The sequence below is a fragment of the Fusarium proliferatum genome (assembly GCF_900067095.1).
Source record: "Fusarium proliferatum ET1 genome assembly, contig: FPRO_scaffold002, whole genome shotgun sequence".
In the NCBI taxonomy this organism is placed as follows: Eukaryota; Fungi; Ascomycota; class Sordariomycetes; order Hypocreales; family Nectriaceae; genus Fusarium; species Fusarium proliferatum.
In genome coordinates this window covers 1,590,708-1,610,669 of record NW_022194791.1, presented here as the reverse complement: position 1 = coordinate 1,610,669, position 19,962 = coordinate 1,590,708, and the positions used below count along the sequence as shown (strand labels likewise).

At 48.7% G+C, this 19,962-nt stretch overlaps 8 protein-coding genes across 8 annotated transcripts; 3 read left to right on the top strand and 5 right to left on the bottom strand.

The window, feature by feature from the left end:
* Positions 1–31: 31 nt before the first annotated feature.
* On the bottom strand, positions 32–1,073 carry FPRO_03242 (uncharacterized protein; the record flags this gene model as incomplete). The annotated part of the gene is made up of 4 exons (XM_031226567.1): positions 32–271; positions 321–608; positions 660–855; positions 949–1,073. The coding sequence occupies 4 exons, from the start codon at positions 1,071–1,073 to the stop codon at positions 32–34; spliced, it is 849 nt and encodes a 282-aa protein (XP_031077091.1).
* Positions 1,074–1,730: 657 nt separating this feature from the next.
* Positions 1,731–2,738, bottom strand: FPRO_03243 (uncharacterized protein; the record flags this gene model as incomplete). The annotated part of the gene is made up of 2 exons (XM_031226566.1): positions 1,731–2,339; positions 2,394–2,738. 2 exons carry the CDS (start codon positions 2,736–2,738, stop codon positions 1,731–1,733), a joined length of 954 nt encoding a protein of 317 aa, XP_031077090.1.
* Positions 2,739–3,433: 695 nt separating this feature from the next.
* FPRO_03244 (uncharacterized protein) lies at positions 3,434–4,665 on the bottom strand (the record flags this gene model as incomplete). Its single annotated transcript, XM_031226565.1, has 2 exons — positions 3,434–3,971; positions 4,028–4,665. The coding sequence occupies 2 exons, from the start codon at positions 4,663–4,665 to the stop codon at positions 3,434–3,436; spliced, it is 1,176 nt and encodes a 391-aa protein (XP_031077089.1).
* Positions 4,666–6,393: 1,728 nt separating this feature from the next.
* Positions 6,394–8,016, bottom strand: FPRO_03245 (uncharacterized protein; the record flags this gene model as incomplete). The annotated part of the gene is made up of 4 exons (XM_031226564.1): positions 6,394–7,386; positions 7,445–7,570; positions 7,737–7,846; positions 7,938–8,016. 4 exons carry the CDS (start codon positions 8,014–8,016, stop codon positions 6,394–6,396), a joined length of 1,308 nt encoding a protein of 435 aa, XP_031077088.1.
* Positions 8,017–9,623: 1,607 nt separating this feature from the next.
* On the bottom strand, positions 9,624–10,349 carry FPRO_03246 (uncharacterized protein; the record flags this gene model as incomplete). The annotated part of the gene is made up of 3 exons (XM_031226563.1): positions 9,624–10,046; positions 10,099–10,193; positions 10,244–10,349. The coding sequence occupies 3 exons, from the start codon at positions 10,347–10,349 to the stop codon at positions 9,624–9,626; spliced, it is 624 nt and encodes a 207-aa protein (XP_031077087.1).
* Positions 10,350–13,638: 3,289 nt separating this feature from the next.
* Positions 13,639–14,441, top strand: FPRO_03247 (uncharacterized protein; the record flags this gene model as incomplete). The annotated part of the gene is made up of 3 exons (XM_031226562.1): positions 13,639–14,082; positions 14,151–14,329; positions 14,378–14,441. 3 exons carry the CDS (start codon positions 13,639–13,641, stop codon positions 14,439–14,441), a joined length of 687 nt encoding a protein of 228 aa, XP_031077086.1.
* Positions 14,442–15,382: 941 nt separating this feature from the next.
* FPRO_03248 (uncharacterized protein) lies at positions 15,383–17,281 on the top strand (the record flags this gene model as incomplete). Its single annotated transcript, XM_031226560.1, has 1 exon — positions 15,383–17,281. One exon carries the CDS (start codon positions 15,383–15,385, stop codon positions 17,279–17,281), a length of 1,899 nt encoding a protein of 632 aa, XP_031077085.1.
* Positions 17,282–18,376: 1,095 nt separating this feature from the next.
* Positions 18,377–19,957, top strand: FPRO_03249 (uncharacterized protein; the record flags this gene model as incomplete). Its single annotated transcript, XM_031226559.1, has 2 exons — positions 18,377–18,938; positions 19,011–19,957. 2 exons carry the CDS (start codon positions 18,377–18,379, stop codon positions 19,955–19,957), a joined length of 1,509 nt encoding a protein of 502 aa, XP_031077084.1.
* Positions 19,958–19,962: the final 5 nt, after the last annotated feature.

Here is a 19,962-nt window from a genome sequence, read left to right as displayed (position 1 = left end):
CAAGCAGTTACTTTCGAATGTTGCAACCAGATTACCTCTCTCCAGCGAGACGTCGACTCTGGACCTCACTCAGAGCCTTGGTTCCACTCAGAAGCGCCACTACGCCAAGGACAATGGCGACAGGCAAGGTCTTGAAGAGGTTCCATTGGGCGTAGTAGAGGAACAGCGTGCCCTCAATGCCGACAATGGAGCCAAAGAAGACAGCGTGAGATATGGGTGCAGCTTTGAGGGCCTTGGGCAAATGGTTGACGTTGGCACCAAGGAAGAGCCACTACATGCTTGTTAGTCCGTGAATGTATGATGGCAGAATTCACACGTACCCCGAGGAAGAGAGCAGGAACGCTAGCCACGATAGCGAGCACAAAGACAAGAGTGACAACCACGGGAGGACTCGAGTCGCCGACCTTGAAGATGTGGTCGATCTCGGCTCGGGGACCATATCGAACAGGAGCCTCATACTGAGGTGAAGGAGCATTGGAGTCGAGTTGGACTTCGATATCGAAGACGGGGGAAATAAGAGGGCTGGATGAGCCGAAAGATCCCAGGACAAGGTTGGCTTTAATGGGTTCGTCGGAGAGGAGCAGTTGAATAGGAAGATCCTTTTGTGACTGTGATTATGGTCAGTCGTGGAATTGATTCGAGTCTGATTGATTGCGTACAATCTCGGCTTCGCCCTTTCCAGAGGCCTTCATCTTGAGAGGGAATGGGGCCTCGAGGCCAGTTGACTCGGTGAGGATAAGGAATGCCTGGTGAGGTCGCTTTGGCTCGCCAGCTGAGGTCGTGGTTAACGAGACCTTGATGGTATCTGCCTTGCCTAGGACAAGAGACTTCTTGGTAGGTTTCTGATCGCTAAATCTGTATTGATCAGACTAGTCAGTGGACATTCTCTCGCACTCAATCGCTCATGATAACTTCATCATGGCATCTCTAGAGGGACAGCTAGCTTACTTGGCAGTAACGCCCTGGGCTCTCTTGGAGCCGACAGTGACGGACCCATCGGTGAAACTCCAAGACGAGGCAGCGCTAGCCACGCTCGTTAGGAGGATTAGGGATGATGCGATTGAGAAGCGCATGATTTTGACGTTATCGCAGGTCGATTCGGTCGGTTCTGGAGTTGAGGCCAAGTGGATGAGACAGGATAGCTCAAGACAGATGGCGCACCGTAGCTTGCATTACGTGGTGGCAGTGGAGAGCTTTGATTGGTCAACGCTCCAACTTTAGTGGGGACTAGAAGAGAGCTCCTGGCTTCAGGGTAGGTCTACGATATGTATCACTTGAAGGAACAAATCCATTTCATGGTGATCATCGATTAATTCTGTAAACCTCTGTTTGTATGGCTAATCCTAGTAATGCAATATCCCAAGTATGTAATGAGACTTCTGACATTAAATCGGTGCGTCAAAATCAACTGATCCAAAGGCATACTTCGATACATTAAATCTGTTAAGTGTATTCATCATGCGGAGAGGTTTGGATAACTAAACATTAGATACACGCAAAGCCATTGAGACCCATCATCCCTCACGCCAAGAAACTTCTGGTTCTACACAGAAAAGGTTTTGTACAGAAATATAAGACTTTATCGATATAAAGCATCTTTGCGTATTACCATAACCGAACGAAAGTAATTCACGGTTTTCTGTGCTAGACAGTCTCATATAAACTCTTAAAAGTTGAACAATCATTTCTATCATAAACATCTAAATTAATGACTGCTGATATATCATCCTCTACTCGCTCTTAATCTCAGTCTGGAAGCCCTCTATAGCCTCTCTCTCTTCCGTCGTCAAATCAATGCCAAAATACTCCTTCAACGCCTTCACTCTCTCATTCTCTGTCCTCAGCTCTTTCAGAACCTTTGTCTTACCTCCAGGGTTCTCCTTAACCACATCGTTAACCAGCATTCGTTTCCCATAAATTTCTTCACCCGTTGATGATGTTTTGCTCTCTCTTAGAAGGAACTTGACAATCAAAACCGTCGTTGTCTGGAAACTGCGTGGGCTTGTGCCTGTGTAGCAGTTGCTAATCTCGAAATCGGCTGGTAGCCATTCAACTGAGTGACTGAAAGAATAGAAGCTGGTCCAAGGCTGGTCGCGGGAGTTGCGGCATTGGTAGATCCAGAGACGACGCCCGGACGTGAGCTCTGTTTGGCCGGGAATGAAGTCCTTGATAAGACGAGCATCTTGTGTCCCCATGTTAACCCACTCGGCGCCCTCGACCAAGGGCATGGGCTGTGTTGGGCCGTCGCCGCCAAATGAAGCATCCATAACCCAGCGAGAATTATCAGGCAGAGTTACAATATTGACAATGTGAACCCTAGGAACAGTTAGTGAACGATACTGATGACAGGATTGCATTCAATCTTGCCAGCCAACGAAATCACCGTGAGGAACACCATCCTTTCGCAGACGAACTCGTACGCCTACGGGATATACTTGGAAACCAAGAGCTCTCAGCATGTAGCAGAAGAAGAGGTTACTCTCCATGCAGTAACCCCCCCTTCCGCGCCCATCCGCCACGATCTTTTGGTAGAGAGCTTGAGGTTCGAGAGTGATATTGCGATGCGACGAGTAATGCAGCGTCAAGTTATCATATGGGACTGTTGCGATCATGTGCTGGTGCAGCACTTTGAGAAAGGCATGGTCCAGAATAGGCTCATTGCCCACGTAGAATTCTTGAGGGACTTGAAGGTGTTTGAGAAACCCAGCAACTTGGGCTTCAGAATAGATGGCTGACATGGTGAGGTGTAAGATGATTGTGATTTACAACAACTACTAAAGAACAGCGCCTGTGGAAGAAGCAGGGAGCAGCAACCACTTAAATAGAAGACCTCCACTGCTAGCAGACTTATAAATGAATCAAGAGAGCGCCAGAAAGACCGACGTCAGCTTGAACTACAAATATGATCGATGCCCTTACCTTACCTTACTCGTATGTCGCGCAAAACCAAAAACAGAACTGCCAATAACCCGCTTGAAGTTGGCGGTAGCGTATCATCTCTCCAGACTCCATAAAAACTGTCCGGGGCTTAAACTTGGAGACGCCCTCCTTTCACAGGCGCAGTCAGGGTCCGAGATAGAGTCGGCCAATCAGGGAAATTTGGCGTCTACTTCGGGAGTTATTGCTAGTCTGATGTTGGTGCAAATCCCTAATAAATGCCTCTCCTTCTCGGTCCGTCTTACACGGTACCCACGGGAAATATGAGAGTTTTCAGGGTTCCTTTGATACGGCAGAAAGGCCATGAAGACTCCGATGAACAAGAAGAGCAGTAGATTCAGATGTTTGCTAGTCAACTAAAGATTCCTTTACTCCATGTTGGCAAAATAGACCGTTCATTACATGACTCTTTTCATGTCATCGCGCCTACAACGCCAAGCCCAAAATAACCCACCGACATTTCTCTAAATGATGCAGATATGTACGTTCGTATCGTCTAAAGCTCCGTCCTCCGGCTCGACGTAGTTGTCGCAGCCGCACCATTCCTCTTCGCTTTAGTTCCCGCCAGCTTGGGCATGAAGTCCTGGATACCCATCCAGTCCACCACGAACGCAGTGGTGATCCTCGCCCAGTCACGCACGGTTGGAAGATCGAGGTGCTCACCATCGTCTGTGATCTCGTGCCACACATCGGGGAATGGCGATGGAATGAGATGCAAGATATCGACGCCGCGCTGCATGAAAGGTCGGTGATCATCGTCAATATAGCTGCGAGTGAATCGATTGGCTGTTTTGTTGCCATCTGGGAGGAAAGGGAATCTGGGCTTGGTCTCGAGGACATTGAGTTGTCGCATTCGCTTCTCAAGACCTGCCATGGCTCGGTATGCCCAATGGGTTGTAAGGAAGTAAGAAGGGATAGTAGGATCCGCAGATCCTAAAAGATCGAGAAGAACAAACAGACTGATAGAGTCCAGGGGAGTCCTGTAAGTTGCAGTAGATCCATGGAACTGATATTCCCATTCCTCAGCAAGTGATCTTGACACCAAGTCAGTCAACCGTTTGGCTCGTATTTAAGTCCATATTCAACATACCTGGCTCCATAAAGCGAGTCCTCCTCCGTCCAATGCTTGAATGCCTCTTCGCCATCTAGAAAGATAATCTGGATTCCCTGGGTCTCTTCAAGCCCATCATCCGCAGACCCATCCTTCTGCATCTTGGCCCATTTCGCAGTGAGCGCATCCTCAATGCTCCTCGCGACGTGCATCAACATGGCACATGGCGCTGCGCTGTCGATTGCGCCAATGAATCCTTCAGGCTCATATTTGCTATCGTAGTGCGCGACCAGCGTAAGTCGACTGACGTCTCCGTTCTGCGCCCAAGGGGGGTCTCTTCGAAAGATGAGGTTCGAGAATGGGATTTGCTTGTTTCCGTGTACAGGTGTCTTTGAAGTGGAATTCTGTATTTCGAGTTTCCATTCGGGGAGATTTTCCCTGAAGAACTCGACAAAGTGTTTCTGAGCACGCCGTTGACCCTCGGTGCCAGGCACACGAGGAATCAGGATAGGAGCAAGAAGCTTGCCATCCTTGATATCAAAGTCGTCGCCGGGCGAAGGAATGTTCTCGAGGGTTTCATCTGAAAGTGTCATGGACTCGGCGACCGTCGATAGAAGTAGGCAGACAAAGACGAGAAGCTTTGCAAGGAATGACAGTTGCGATAGCGGTCGAGGCATTGTCGAAGATTCAGCCATGTATGGGAAGACACCAATAAATACTACTCTAAACCAACAAGAAGCGGGTTTGGGTTCGGGTTATCGTGGGGCGCAAAACTAGCTCATTCCGTCTGGAGGATCAGAACAATCGTATGGCAATGCGCAAAAGTTCAGCTGTGGCAGTGAGCGTGGATGTTGCGAACAAAGACAGAGCAGAATCAAGCAAACAAGTGCTTCGTGTCAGGAGTTAAACCTCTCTCGCCAGCCCATCCATGCAAGGGAGGAGGATAAGGCCAGGTACGACAAGAATAGATGTGGGGAGGGAAATAGTAGTAGGTAGGTACTTCACCCAGGCCCAGAACCACAGACGAATCTTGGTACCTTGACACAACACTCCGGCCACAATCCCATATGCGTGTGGCCACATGCAGAGGTCAAAGCTCACATTATTCTCCGTTAATTCTTTGGTTTTTCTCTATAACAATACTAAGCCTCAACCCATTGTCCGTTATGTGTTTTATGAAATGGATCTGGACTTCATGTTGGTCCTTCAGCAGCTATGAACGATATTGGTCCGAAGCCCCCTGTTAGCTCTCGGCAAAAGACGCCTTTCTGATGTGCACAACAGGCGCGGGGGAGGGCGGGAGAGGACCCTTTAAACTATGGTCCAACAGCCAAGGGTCGGGTTATTATCGTTGCAATGGTCAAACCCCATTGGTTCACGGTTATAAAGGACCTGAGGGCGCATTCGATATGGATAAATCACACCGAACGCATTTATCAAGTTGGACACGTATTACTTTTACTGGCCTATACAGATATAGTTATACTGTTGGCGTTATCTCGATTCTCTTCACTACCTATGCCAAGCTGCTATAGTATAGGTTGAATTATATGGAAAGATCTCGTTGATCATACCTAAGCCTGGCGTGCAAGTCAGTCTTAGTAAAGGCTGGAACGCATTCCAGAGAGACTGAAATTCGACACAATGCTATTGATACTAAGACCACCTTGAGGAAAAGCATAGAGTTGTGTTACCTGATCATTCATCTTGACCTAATGGGGGTTTTGCGTTCCTTTAAATAGGTAGGTAAGCATTATTGGGAGCTAGGTTGGAAATATCTCTCTCAAAAACTTCCGTTGACCCAACATTATGATACGAGAAACTAACGAGCTGGCAAGCAAGATTTCATCGCAACTCTTTACCAAAGGTTCCTGCAGACATCCATCTTCTGAAGCTAACGCAGGCTACGTCATCCCGTTAACCCCACGTTTCTATAATGCTGTGAAGCCCCTCATAGGTAACAACGATAAGACAACAGTCCAGGTATCATGAAATTGGTATGGACGGCGATAGATAATGTGTCTGAAAAATTGAAGCTTCTTATTGATTTGGCTTGCGCCTTATGCGTCAAAGCCGGGGCCTATCCAAAGGCAGTCTCTAACACCATCATCTACACGTACTCCTTCATTTATATCTATTACAATGAATATACCCCAATGGTTGTTGACGTGATACAAGACCCCTTAGTATCCAAGCGTCATGAAGAATGCGAGAAACCCGCAAGTAAACACCAAACGCCCTCGTCATGCTTTGATTCCTCGCCCTGTATCGCGACACCAGTATTTTTTGTACCATGATCTCTCTCCAAAATGCTGCGCCTCTCTGGGTGGATTATTTTCTATGTCATTTCGATCTCTCAGGACTTGACAGAACAAAATTGCTCGGCTAGAACGGCTAGTTCCGGCTTAGTGTAGCTTGTTGGCAGCCTGTGCCGCCTTGTTGGCGATCTGTTTCTCCTTGGGGATGGTGAGGGCATTGATGCCGAGGTAGTTGCAAATGCTGGTAACAACGAGCCAAGCCCAGCGGAAATAGACAACCATGGAAAAGAGAAGATAGGCCCACAGGTAGAAAAGCTCGAACTGGGCGCTGACCTGAGGGAGTCCAAATCGAGGCATGTTTCCGAGGAACGCACCACCAACAAGGGGGTATAGCATAACGGTCCACCATGGGAAAGGTTGGCGAGTCAAATGGGCGAGAATAATCTTAGTGGTCAAGCGGCCAAAGACGAATGACATGATGAAGCAGAAAAGCATGAGATGGTTCTCCTTCATGATGGTACTGTAAGGAGAGAAAACCCAAGCGGCGATCGAAAAAGTGAAGACGGCCATAGGAATCCACTCAAGGAAGACGGGAAGAATGGGCTCTCCTCTAGACTTGCGAGCCTTGGCAACGTTGAGCACACAGAAGGGAATCTGTGTAAAGACGAGGGAGCCAATGATCAGGCCAATCCAGATATCTCGGAAAGTGGTCTCGCCAAGGAGCTCAGCAAGCCCAGGGAGAGTATCCTTGATGCCATTAGCCAAAGGAATGGTCCAGATGCCAGGTCCCCAAATGCCAGACATGATCATAATTGCACAGGCAATAAGGATGCCTTCTGTAGGACCGTTGATAACGCCTAGGTAGAGAGTATGCGTGTGGTAGGTTTCCCAGGTCGAGAAGAACATGGGTAGGCATGGGCACAGAGCGGTGATGATGCCAGCTGGAGAGGTACCAAGACCCATAGCGGCAGTTTCGAGCAGACTGGCGAGTGTGCAGTTCAAGGAGTCGATACCGTGATCGAAGAGTTCACCGAGGCCGCTTGAGGTTCCAGTTCGTCGAGCTTGCTTTCCATCGAGGTTATCCATCGTTTGGTACATGAAGAGGCCGAAGGCAAAGCTGAAGTAAAGCCATGAAGGAGCCTGCAAGAACACTTGCGTTAGTACGTCACTCCAGAGACATGGAGGGTCTCCCACATACCGGTCCAACGAGATCAGGCATCCAGATTGCACAGAAAGCGACATTTATCAGGATGAAGCAGAAACCCAAGAGGGTCACCATGTTGGGAGCAATCCACAGTGGTAGGAGGTTGACAGAGGCATTCCACTACATGACGACAAAGACGCGTTAGCTATCACGAGCTCCCCCCCAAAAATAAAACTTGGCATGCGAGTGCTGCCGAGCTCGTCCAGATGATAATTGTTGAGATAAAAAAGCAAAACAGGGTCGAAAACATGCGCAAAGGAGAGCTGGAGGTATAGGCAATACATACGAAAGGACCAAGAACGTATTTCGAGACTGGCGACAGGTCGACGCTTGAGTACTTGTATGACTTGAAGTGCACCAGTGCGTCATCAGAGATGCACTCGGCAACATTCTTTTCTGCAGGGCCCCGACGTTAGTGGTCAACGGTCTATTTTGCAATGCTCCATGGAACTCAAGCGTTCAAAGAGTTTCTTCTTCTCGGACTTACTTGTATTAGGAGCCATATTCGTACCGTCCGGGTCGGTGGCCGTTGGGTTGTAAAGCGGAAGTGTCTCGCTTGCAGTCATGGTGGAAGAGAGGGGCCGGAGGAGGAGGGGCAAAAATGGGGGACTCTTTTAAGAAAGGGAACGAGGTGGAAGGTAAAAAAAATTAAAGACGTCGGTAAACACGCCTAAACAATCGGACCTGCAGCGACGGCGCAATAGTGACTTGCAGAAGGACAGGGTAAGTAAGGTAGATCCGCCAAAAGGCCTGCAAATGGATTGACCCTCGGCTCTCTACCAAGGCGGTATTATCCTAACAGAGACGGGCGGCGCGGCACGTGGGTGGGAAGAGAAAGATAATCCAAGAACAAGCGTGACAGGTTTTCTCTTATCGACAACGGTAGATGAACTGGATCTTAAGCCAAGGTTATATGTGGCGGACCTGATTTGCGAAGACGACCGGGAGGGCTGAGACAGAGTAAAACAGCCAAGAATAGCGGTGAAGAGTCTGATAAAGAATTAAATATGTTGATGAACAGTTACCGCCAAAGAGTGTTTTTTTGCAGTTGAGGAAAAGAAGGGATTGAAAAGGTTTAAAGGGGCAGGTTTTGACAGCTCAAGACTAGGACTCGAAATTGGAATTCGACCTCCAACTCGTACTGGTGTCGTCGTACGTCGAGCCCCTGGATCGTAAACCCCAAAGCCCCTGCTAACACCAGCGATCCGATCCACTAGAGGTATCCGCTTACAGGGGAAACACGCATCTAAAATTGGGTAATTAGCGGCTCGTTCATTTGAAGGCTCCAATCATCAATTTGACAGCTAACGAAACAGGTCGACTTTGACGGCCCCTTTCTTGTGAGACTCGAGAACAATAGCAAGTTCCTTGAGCATCCCCATGTTGTGCTCTCAATTGCACAGTGACCTCAGCATGCTCAGCCCTGTCAAAAGGGTGCACCAGCCCTGTCTGCTCACGAGGAGGAGCCGCATAGACACCTCATCATGAGATTGTTTCGACGTTATTTGATCCGTCTTAGCCGTTGGTGCCGAGGCGAGGGATGAACTAACGCTATGGATCAATGGCGCATGAATAGAATGATTTTCACATGCCCTTCTAGGCTCGTGAGCGCGTGAGCACCAACAAAAAGAATACGAGCTTCTCATTCAACTGCAATTGGCTGGAACGGATGCTAGTTGGAGAACAAAACTTACATCACGGCAGTTTGGTTGATCCGATAGCCCGGTACACGTCTAGGGGTCTTGAAATGCGGAATGTGGAGTGAAGATCAACTGATGCTGACTGTGATGTCCTCCAACTCTCGGAATCCTTGAACCGACAACGACATGTCTAGATAGACCACTGCTTGTTTCCATGCATTATGATGTCACACTGGCTTCAAATCTGTCGTGAAAGGTTCCTGGTGATTCGGCTGCTTGATTGCAGTCAACGACATGTATTTCGTCCTGTTCTACCACCGATTCCCATCTCTTCGTCCCTCCGACATTAACGATATTAATGATGTAAAAGGGCAACCCCTCAAGTCGAATCATAAAAGAAAATATCCCACCATAAAAGACAACCAAACACCTAGACGTCCAAGGCTTCAAAGGAATGTGGAGCAATAAACACAAGAGAACAGAAGCAATGCAGTAATCTCTTTGGCAGCAAACCGCCAAGCATCACGAGAAATTCAGAGCATGGCGAACCCAGCGAAGATGGTGCTCAAGACAACAGTCAGGCCCCATGTGCGCCCAGCCTCAATGACGGCGGCGCCGTTGGTCTTTGTTGTTGTTGAGCTGTCTGAGTCGGAGTCATCATCATCGTCGCCTCCTGGAGTGCCAGTGTAGACAACATTGGGATCGTCAGTAGCGCTGGCTGTCGCTTTCACGGCAGCTGTGTCGGTAGCTGTGGAGGTGGCGTTGTACTTCTTGGGGTTGCTGGCACCGCATGGGTGGTTCTGGCGGCAGTCAGAAGCGCAAGAGGCACTACCCTTACAGTCCTCGACACATTGGTTACCCCATTCCTGGCAGACGTAGAATGGCAGGGTCAGGGAGTATTCAGACACGTTGGGTTGCTTGCCGTCGCCGCAGATGCAGCCGTATGTAAGGGTTTTCTGGACAAAAGAAATTAACAGTTGTCAACCAAGCCTAGATAACGAAACTTACAGGATCACAATCATTGACCTTGGTATCTCCCTTGCTAGTCTGACTACAAATCATAGGGCAGGTTTCTATTTCGTTCTGGCACCAAACACCTGGTTCTGTATTAGTCCCTGCACCCTAAAATACCCGGCGATAGAGCTTTACTCACGGCGTTGAGACAGGGGTACACTCTCGGGGTCAATAACATAGTCGGCGTTGACAACGGCAATGGCTGAGGCAGCAACGGCCAGAACGGTTGTTCGGAGAGAAGGCATTATTGTGACGTATTTGTGTCTTGTATGAGAACTAGTTGTGCTGGATACGATGAAGGTAGTATGTATGTGGTTGATACGTATGCGAGAAGTCCAAGAAAGCTCGTAAACGGTGCAGATTGACGAAAGGTATGGATTTTCTTTGGCCGGGAGTCAGCGGTTTTATTCACTTGTATTCCATTGGAAGTCTCTCTCTTTCCCATAATGAGGAGATTGCTTGTGCTCTGCGGGAAGGAGAGGTATGGAGGATGCTATCACTAAGACAACCGGGGCACTACCCGTCGGCTCGGACGATGTTTGACTTACAGATTAAGAACGAGGTATGTGAGTGACGACCAACAATTTGAGAAAAGCGAGCAAAAGAAGAAATAAAAGATGAAGATGACGAGTTAACGACTGTTGAGAATCAAGACCAGGTCTGATATAGCGAGTGTATCAAAAGCAGGTGGTGAGAGAAGAGGACGATGAAGAAAAGGTCGAGGAGGTCCGAGACATTTCAATGACAGACAACCCCCGGCTATATGTATATGGATGCATGGATGATGGATGGATACCTCTCTACGGATACCTTAGGTCCAGATACCTACCGCCGGGCTACAGCGTCAAAAGAAATGATCCGTAGCAAAAGCTGAGGCGAGACCCGAGCCTGGGCGATATCATGACCACAGACCGTGGACAAAGTAGCACCAGTAGCACCAATTTTCGCAGAGCGAACAGGGGACTTTGGGAGCAGCACAGCGGTATTGGGCTTAGCTCTAACATATCCCAGCAGCAATGAGACTTTATTTGCTCCATATCGTCCACCACTCGGCGCATTTTGTGCCCAGGAGGTCCCGGAATACTCTGGAGGCTAGGCCCGATAGACTCAACTAGTGCGGTCCGCCGCTAAAGCTTGGACTTTTTAGGGCGGTCTGGGGAGGTTTGGCTCGCTTGTTGTAAAACCGTAATCTCCAAAGGCCCTTGGTTTTAAGAGCCGTGATTAAAAGGAGTCAATAGTATTATCGATAATGTTCTTGCTACAGCAGCCCCGTCTGTGATCTTCAGAAGATCCCAATGGAGATCTTTTCAGTTGACTCAACGCTACCGTACTCTTGTCAGATGTCGGTGATGCCCCATACTCGCCATCATGGGCATAGATACGAGTGGAGGTCGTCCTTCGTTTGTCTCCTCTCAACCGCATGTCTAGAGCTTGGCTTTGTGGCGGACGCGAACGGTTGACTACTACAGACTCCACCTCTAGTAGTCATGAAGCGATATGAGACCACTAGGTATTGCGCATTTGTTATTTTGGTCGTCTCATTGTGCATCACAGAGTGCATCTTGGACCACGCGAACGACGCGCTCCAGTTGGTGGTTGAAGTCGCTCACAACATGTACGAGCCCACCATGATTCACGTCGGAGTATTCTTTACGGGCGATTGGCCACTCGGATGCAAGAATGGTGGCCAACTGTTCCCATAAAGGGTAAATCTGTTCGGTGCTAGGGCATCTGGACCAGCCAACAACCTTCGTATTTCTTGCATATGGGCGGGGCATGTCACTGCACTGAACCCTTCGATAACCCCGCGCAATGCACCACGACGAGAACATGATGCCATGGATATCGCGCCAATCGTTGGTGTTGATGATATCTTGTTTGTGCCTCACGATGGAGCTGACGCGGCCAGATGTGCAGACTCATAGAGAAGCAATCACAGTCGCACATTTTATGAGGTATCACACAGCAGAGTCGAATAATCACCACTTCTGGTAACCCAATATCACAGGTGAAGAAACACTCTGCTGGCTATAAGACATTTGGAGATATGACGGACTAACCGAAGCGATGTCCACTTGTCTCTCGTACAAGATAGTAAGGTGACTTCGTATCGTATCGAATCGTGCTCGTGCTCGTGCCATGCAGGCATCAATCAAGGCGAAGGCCCTTACAGAGTACACGAAGACTTGGTTATGACGGGTCACAAAAAGATAACCAAACCTGAAAGAGACCAGCCTCGCTTTCAAAGGAATCTTCGAGTCTCGAGAGGTATTCATTCTATGTGGAGAGTAGATTCTAACCCCGCAGAGCCAGGATCATTTCACCCGATTCAAAGTGAACCTGCAAGAACTTGACAGAAACTTTGGGCCACTCGACCTTGGTGTCTTCCTCCAACTTCGGTCACTCCTTTGATTCTAACCTCCTCTATTTCGCTCCTTGGTCACGATTAGAGTTAGAGTTTGAACTGGACCAGATGACAATGTCATATGATATGATGAGAGTTCTGCGGCTTAGAACAAAGTAGCCAGGGTCTCTTTCCTTGTATCCCTTGATAGGAAGCCACATTCGATGAGATCTCACGCTTATCAATCTGGGTTCCGCTACATCCCGAGCTTAGACGACCGGTATCCGACCGACCTCTTCGGCCGGGCACGGAGCGGATGTGGCTTTCGAGCTCCGTATTTCAAGATGAAGGCCGGCCGTGAATGCGGCGGTCATGGTGTACCCTTGCAAAGTGTGGTATTTTGGCTGATATCCAAGTCAGTGGGCATTGAGTTTGTCTACGAAAACCGTATCCGTACTACATACAGCATGAGATTGGTTTACTGTAAGTAGGTAATTAGCTTCAAGTAGGCATTGAACGATAAGTCAACTCTCCTCCCATGTCGCGATACCTCGCGGAGACTGTAGATGTAAATACCATGATTAACCAAATCCGTAATGGATTCACAGAAACAAGAAGCCAGAGGTCACGAAGTTTACAGGTGCGTCCTAGGTTGTCCCGACTCCCATGGACCGGGGGCGCGGGCCCCTCCGTCAATCGGAAAAAATCAAGCTGCAAGGCCCGGAACGGCGCCGTTTAAGGCTTTGCTCTACGACATCACATCCAATTCATCCTTTCAATTGGGACAAGCTATCGCCACTACCCAGACACACCCTACCTTATACCATGTCCCTGGTTGGATCGTGCCCTCTACTCGCTCCGTGATTTCATCATCAACCTCATCCTGACGACTTGTACATAATTGACTGTTTCTCTACCGCTCCGCAACCCAAATCCTTGCGCTTTGTCAACTAAAAAGCACGGCTGCAATTCATGGGCTGTTATCCTAACTCGCTGATACGATTTCAGCCGTCAATCAAACATCAACATTATTCAACTGGATCGATTGAATCATTGCGACAAGTCTTTGCGACACGATTTTACCATTGAGTCACATACAATTCAGAACTATTAAAGCTGTCACATCGAAAGCCTCTTTGCTAGCAACTCGAACCATTCAAGCCCGACATTTTGTTTCAACGCATGGTTGAATGGCGACTGCGATAGATCAAGCGCCTGGCAATGGCAATCTGGCCGCCAGCGCATCGCATCCAGGTGGTTCTGAGACACAGACCACAGCTACCGAAGTGTTTGAGACACCACGCACATCCTTCGATCATGACCCGCACGATAGCAGCAATCACGGGCAGCACGAAACTGAATCATCCACCGTCTCCCCGAGTTCGATAACATCGCCACCATACTGGCTCAACACCCGTGCCGGCCATCAACGAACCATATCGAATATGTCGACAGACTCCGTTCTTCCTGCTGGTGCTATAACCCTACGTGACAACGAAGCGAGCGAATTCGACGACCGCAACAGCGCTTGCTGGGCCAAGAGTGTTGAGATTGTGAGCTATACCATTGTTAACGGCAGTGCAACAAATATCGGGGCCTTTGTGGTGTGGAATATCCGTGTCGAAGCTCTCAATGTGAGTAACTGGTGCTGGTTCAGCAGTGGCGTGCTGATCTGAAGACGTGTTGACTGACCCAACGATAGGGGAGTTATATGAATATTCGTAAACGGTATTCGGAGTTTGACGACTTTCGATATCGGTTGGTTCAAACTTTCCCCGGATTCGAGGCAGCTGTTCCGGCGCTTCCGCCCAAGAGTGTCATCTCCAAGTTTCGGCCCAGATTTCTCGAGAAAAGGCGGGCAGGCCTACAATACTTTCTCAAGTGCGTGTTTCAGAAGTTTCCAGTGCAGTATTATGCTGACTTTACTAGTTGCATATTGTTAAATCCAGAGTTCTCTGGATCGCCAGTCCTCAAGGAGTTTCTCTTTGCATAGCGTTCCTATCGTCTTAGCATCTTTTCTTCTTTGGATATGTTTACCTTTAGGTCTCAATCATGGGAGGCCTCTTTGTACAAACGATATATATTACTTGGCCCAGTCTCACGCACATATGCAGCAGCCAACGATCCGTATTAATGATAATGAGTTGGATGATCTTATCACTTGTGGCCCTACGGGGGTATTGCATGCTTGTCTGTTCTTAGCTTGTGCTTGATTCGAGAGCCAAGATGGAACCGAGGTTTGGCATTGTCGTACGAAACAGTCAAGCATATCTCGAAAACCATACCATTTGCTTCGCCAAGACGGTACGGCTCCGCCTTCATCACTGGGCGTTTAAGCTCTCGTATCCAAAGGGCTGAGTATAGGCGCCAGGGCGCAGCAGGAGAATTGTGGTTGCTAACAACAGGCGCGCGATACTAACAGTTAAGCTGTTGAATTTGAATGAAGCTTAACATAACATGTGGAGTTCGGTATGGCTTAGAGGATATGCTGTTACGCATCAGCCAATGAGTGAGTTTCTTGACGGATTTTCGTGCCGCTATTCTGACGATTTGCCAGCCACGAGTCTAGAACATGTCGGTACGCAACGGCATTTACCAAGCATCGCGGCGTCTCAATAAAGCAATCTATTGAGATTTTACGGTGATGCCAATGGTCTTTGCAGGATTGCCAAGTGCCGTTCTCCCGTGACAAGAGTGACAAGAACCTGCTTTTCTGGGCATTGGCCTGACTACATCAGTAGTAGTAAAGACCATGTTTATAAGAGCGACAAGATCCAGCTCTGAACTAAAGAGATTCGAAGTGTCATGAGTTCATCAAGCTTCATCTTTTCTTGTTCCTCAATGTGATTAACAGCCCTTTCCAAGGATTTTATCGCCATTATCACCAACTTGGCTCCCACCCCCACATCCTCAACCCAGTCCAACCCCACGACCATGACGCAACTCGATATTCTAGAAAACCGTTGTTTGATGTTACCGGTTTTAGTGCAGACCCCAAACGATATCAGTATGGAACTGGAGGGGACCCCGTGTCAATCATCGTTGGGCTTAACAGCACAAAAATTCTCAACCGTCAGCTCTACGTCATCCACTAACAGCGACTTACACTTTACCACTAAGACAAAAGATTACATGAACTCTCTACAACCACCTTCACCGAAGCAGTTCGAACGAATTGCACTTGTTCAACAACAACGCGAACAAGAAACAAAGCGCAGAGATCGCGAGCGAAGGCGCTGGTCGCGCGAAGCCCAGCGTCAGCGCAATAGAGCTGCCAGTATGTCGACAGTCAGTCAGGAGGACCAGGCGCAGGCGCAAGCTGCGCGAACTATACAGAAAACATTTAGAGGATATCGCACAAGAAGAGAGATGCAAGGGTTTGGCTTGGATGCAAGTACACGATGGGTCACTGCAATTCGAGAAGCTCAATTTCGACATGCGACATTGCCACGACCGAAAACAGAAGCTGATAGCGAAGCTTTTGATAAGTCAAAAGCGGACGATTTTGCGAAACACAAGTCGGCCAGTGCACGAGAAAAATGGAAGAAGGCGAGCGCCGTTGCGCGACGAGCAGGCCATGATGACCTTTTGTCAGATTCTGAATCTTCAGAATCGTCTTCCGATGAAGATGCCTCCCCCGAAGAACGAGCTGCTGCACGAGCGCGACGTGAGAAAGCCACTGCTGCACGGAAACATGAGGCGCGCATGATGGGAATTCGATACTTCCTCGAGATGGTCGACCAGAAGCACCGTTATGGAAGTAATCTTTGCCGTTACCACGAAGTTTGGAAGCGAACAGATACAACCGAGAACTTCTTCTACTGGCTTGACTATGGTGAAGGCCGCAACGTTGAGGTTGATGGCTGTCCACGCGATCGACTTGAGCGGGAGCAAGTCCGGTATCTGTCTCGTGAAGAGCGCCAGTACTACCTTGTTGAAGTTGACAGTGAAGGCCGACTCTGTTGGGCGAAGAATGGCCAGCGCATTGATACCACAGAAGAGTTCAAGGACAGCATATACGGTGTCGTGCCTGTGAACGATTCCACGCCGGCTTTCAACGCCGCAGCCCAGCCTGAGGATGCACGATCCCTCGAATCTGTCAGCAGTTCCAGCTCCGATTCTTCTCTAGAGTCACGACGAGAGGCAGACCGGGCTGCCAAGTATGCGACCCCTGACTTTGACAACAGTCAGGGTATGAACAAAGTGTCTCAGATTTCAGCGTCCACAATCTTTAACAAGTTGATGCGCAAATCTGTCAGGAAGAATACATGGATCTTCGTTGCAGACACAAGCTTTCGCATGTATGTGGGCATCAAAGATTCAGGGGCATTTCAACACTCGTCTTTCCTCCAGGGTTCGCGTATATCTTCAGCTGGCCTCATTAAAATAAAGAATGGTCGACTTTCATCCCTCTCACCACTGAGCGGACACTATCGTCCACCCGCTGCGAATTTCCGCGCTTTTGTTGCGAGCTTGCGGCAGTCAGAGGTTGACATGAGCCACGTCTCGATCTCCAAGTCGTATGTTGTGTTGATAGGACTGGAAACATATATCAAGACGAAACGCAAGGGCAAGGACTTTGCTCAGCGTGTGGGACACAGGAAAGATAAGATAATAGCCCCAGAGGAGGCGGCGCGTAGGGAAGAGGAAGCCAAGGACAAGAGTGAAAGTGCCGCGAAGGAGAGGGAAGTCTTACAACGAGAAGAGGCAGAGAAGCAAGAGGGAAGACCAGTAAAGAAGGTCTTAAAGAAGCTTGGCATTAAACCAACAAAGGAGGAGAAACAGGCTGCGAAGAGGGAGAAAAAGGAGGATGTCGAGAAGATGCACGTATAGTAAGGCACTTGGTGTTTGGCGAGGTGTTTTGGTTTTGCGATATTATACCCTTTGTGTATAGAGCGGTTCCCGGATTATGGTTCACGACATCAAGTACGAATACCCAAGATCATGAATATTCTCTTCGTGCAGCTGCCAGTTCTAGCTAACAAACGATATTGCTGTGAAGCTCATCTAAGCTGTGTAAAAACCCTTGCCCAGCTATTCATCCTATGGCTTGAATAGGCAGGGCTTCGAGACTTTACTTACAGTACCCAATAAGCGAATGTGTCCAAGCATGAAGAAGCACAGAACGGTCGTTAATGTATGCCAGGGACTATCTTGAATGATGAGACAACTGATCTGAGAGCAAAGGATTTGGATCTTACCCGAATACTTCACTGAGAATAGAGGTCCAAGGTTCTCTCGCTTTTTGTAATGTACATGATATCCATACCCTGAAACCAGATGCATTCAAGCAATCTCACTACTAGTAAGAAAGCATAATTTATTAATTCAGTCGTAACTTAAGCGAACACTTGAAGCCTTTCAGTAGAAATACAAGTATTTTAGTCAAAGAATTCAGTTTCTTGATACTTTCTTCAAATAGTTAGTAAACTTTTCTGCTATGTTATTATATTTGTGGTCCAGTCACAAAGCTGTCATTCCAGAGAAAGCTCTTTTGAACCTCCACTGTTCTGGTAGTCAATATTTCTGTCACCTTATTTGGCACCTACCTGGGACAACCTTACAGGCAACCATTGGCATTTATTGCACTATTGTTTTTCGAGGTGCGCATGACCAACTCATTTGCCACAGGTGGCTCCAGCGCGCGAATGCCCTGTAGCTCTGCATTTGTCAGTGGGATATAGGGGGCATAGTGGCGCCATTGCCCTGAAATTGCAAGAACACTGGTGCTCAAAACCTTGGCTTGGTGGCCTGCGAGACGGAGCCAAGCTTCCACTGACTGCAAACGTGCAGTACAGACCGGTCGCACTCGCACCGAAACCGCGTTCGAAAAAAACCATCAACATCGACGACGCCATCTTCAGACTGAGCTGGCGGACTGAGAGAAATACATCCTTGAAACCATGCCAGGCATTTGGTCGTCTTCCAATGGCTTCCGTCACCCGTTCCTCGCGGCGCGCTGAAGCTCCGCACCAGCATCACCCACATCACCACCTGACGCCCCCAGCAGGAGTATTCGCACATGCCCAGGGCGGAGGAGGAGGAGGGCGCAACAAGAGGGTACTCGACACCCACGATCGCGATTTCGATGCCATCAAACCGAAAAGAACGCGATTAACAGTCGAGATCTTCGCAAAGGGCACTCACGGACTCCGTGATGCCGATATCGACAACAACAAAGCGGCACCACCCACGCGCAAACCTGCTGCGACGCCTACAGTGGCAACTACGACACCAATACCCCCTCCTCCTACGACCGACAGCGCGACATCGAAGCCGAAGCAGGAGCATGCTCTTACAAAACACCAGAGCAAAGTTATCAATGGAATCAAACATGAACTCGATCGGTTGCAGCCTCAACCGGGCGATACTAATACCCAGGAGCAAGGCCGCAAGCTGCGCTCTCAGGAAGCTACGAGGTTCAAAAGCGAACTCTCTGCCTATTTCCCTGAATACGATGAGGTGATTGGGAATGAGCCCAAGGAGCAGCGTACGTCCAAAAAAATCCCCATCGTTCACCTAATGTTGCGTACAAGATACATCATTTTCTGACTCTATGTAGAATTATTCAATGTTGACACGCCCATCGTAATCGTCGATTCCGATCCCCGACGCGCGATCCCACAAACTCACCACCCCACAATTGAATATCCTGTACGAGGATACGGCGATGCCCTCTTCTACAATGTATTCGATTGTCAGCAAGTCGATCTAGGTTTTCTAGAATCGCAGTCGAAGAACAAGACCATTGAAGATCCTTTACCAGATAAACTATTTCAGCCAATACATCGTCGCGCTGAGCGGCTGGAGAGATCAATACGTAACACCGAGAAAGGCAGAGCACAGCACGAAAGGGACCAAATTATCCGACTTCTCGAAGGACTCCAAGGCCATGACTGGTTAAGAGTTATGGGCGTGAGTGGTGTAACAGAGACAAAGAAGAAGACATTTGAGCCTGCTCGTAACCATTTCATCAAAGGATGCCAGGCTATCCTTGACAAGTTTCGAAATTGGGTGTTGGAAGAGAAGAGACGGAAGATGGAGAAAGACAAGGCCCGGGCTGAGAAGGAAGAAGAAAACTCATCAAGTGTCGAAGAAGACGAAGCCGGTGATGATAGCGAAAATGGTGATGCAAGCGACTCGGAATCACCAGCAAAGCAATTGCAAGAGGAAGCCATGGCAAGATCCAAGAATGCCAAAGGCTCAAAGAATCGAAAATCGACTCCTCAACCAGCTGTAGCCAAAATCCCGCGTCCTGCAAAAACAGCACCAGCTCCAAAACCGCCAGAACCACCCAAGGAGTTCAAGTCGTTCTTCAGCAAGAGATATGAGCGTGACAGCGCTCTGCATCGACATAGGCGCGCAGGGAGGAAGATTATGGCATGGGGTCTACCCATGCCTGAGATACCCGAGGTTGATTTTGATTTGCCGGAGGAATACCGTGGTGAAGATACCCTCAAGGCTCGCGCGAGGCAGCAGCGCCGGGAGCGAAGACGCAGCAAGCAGTGAGTGGC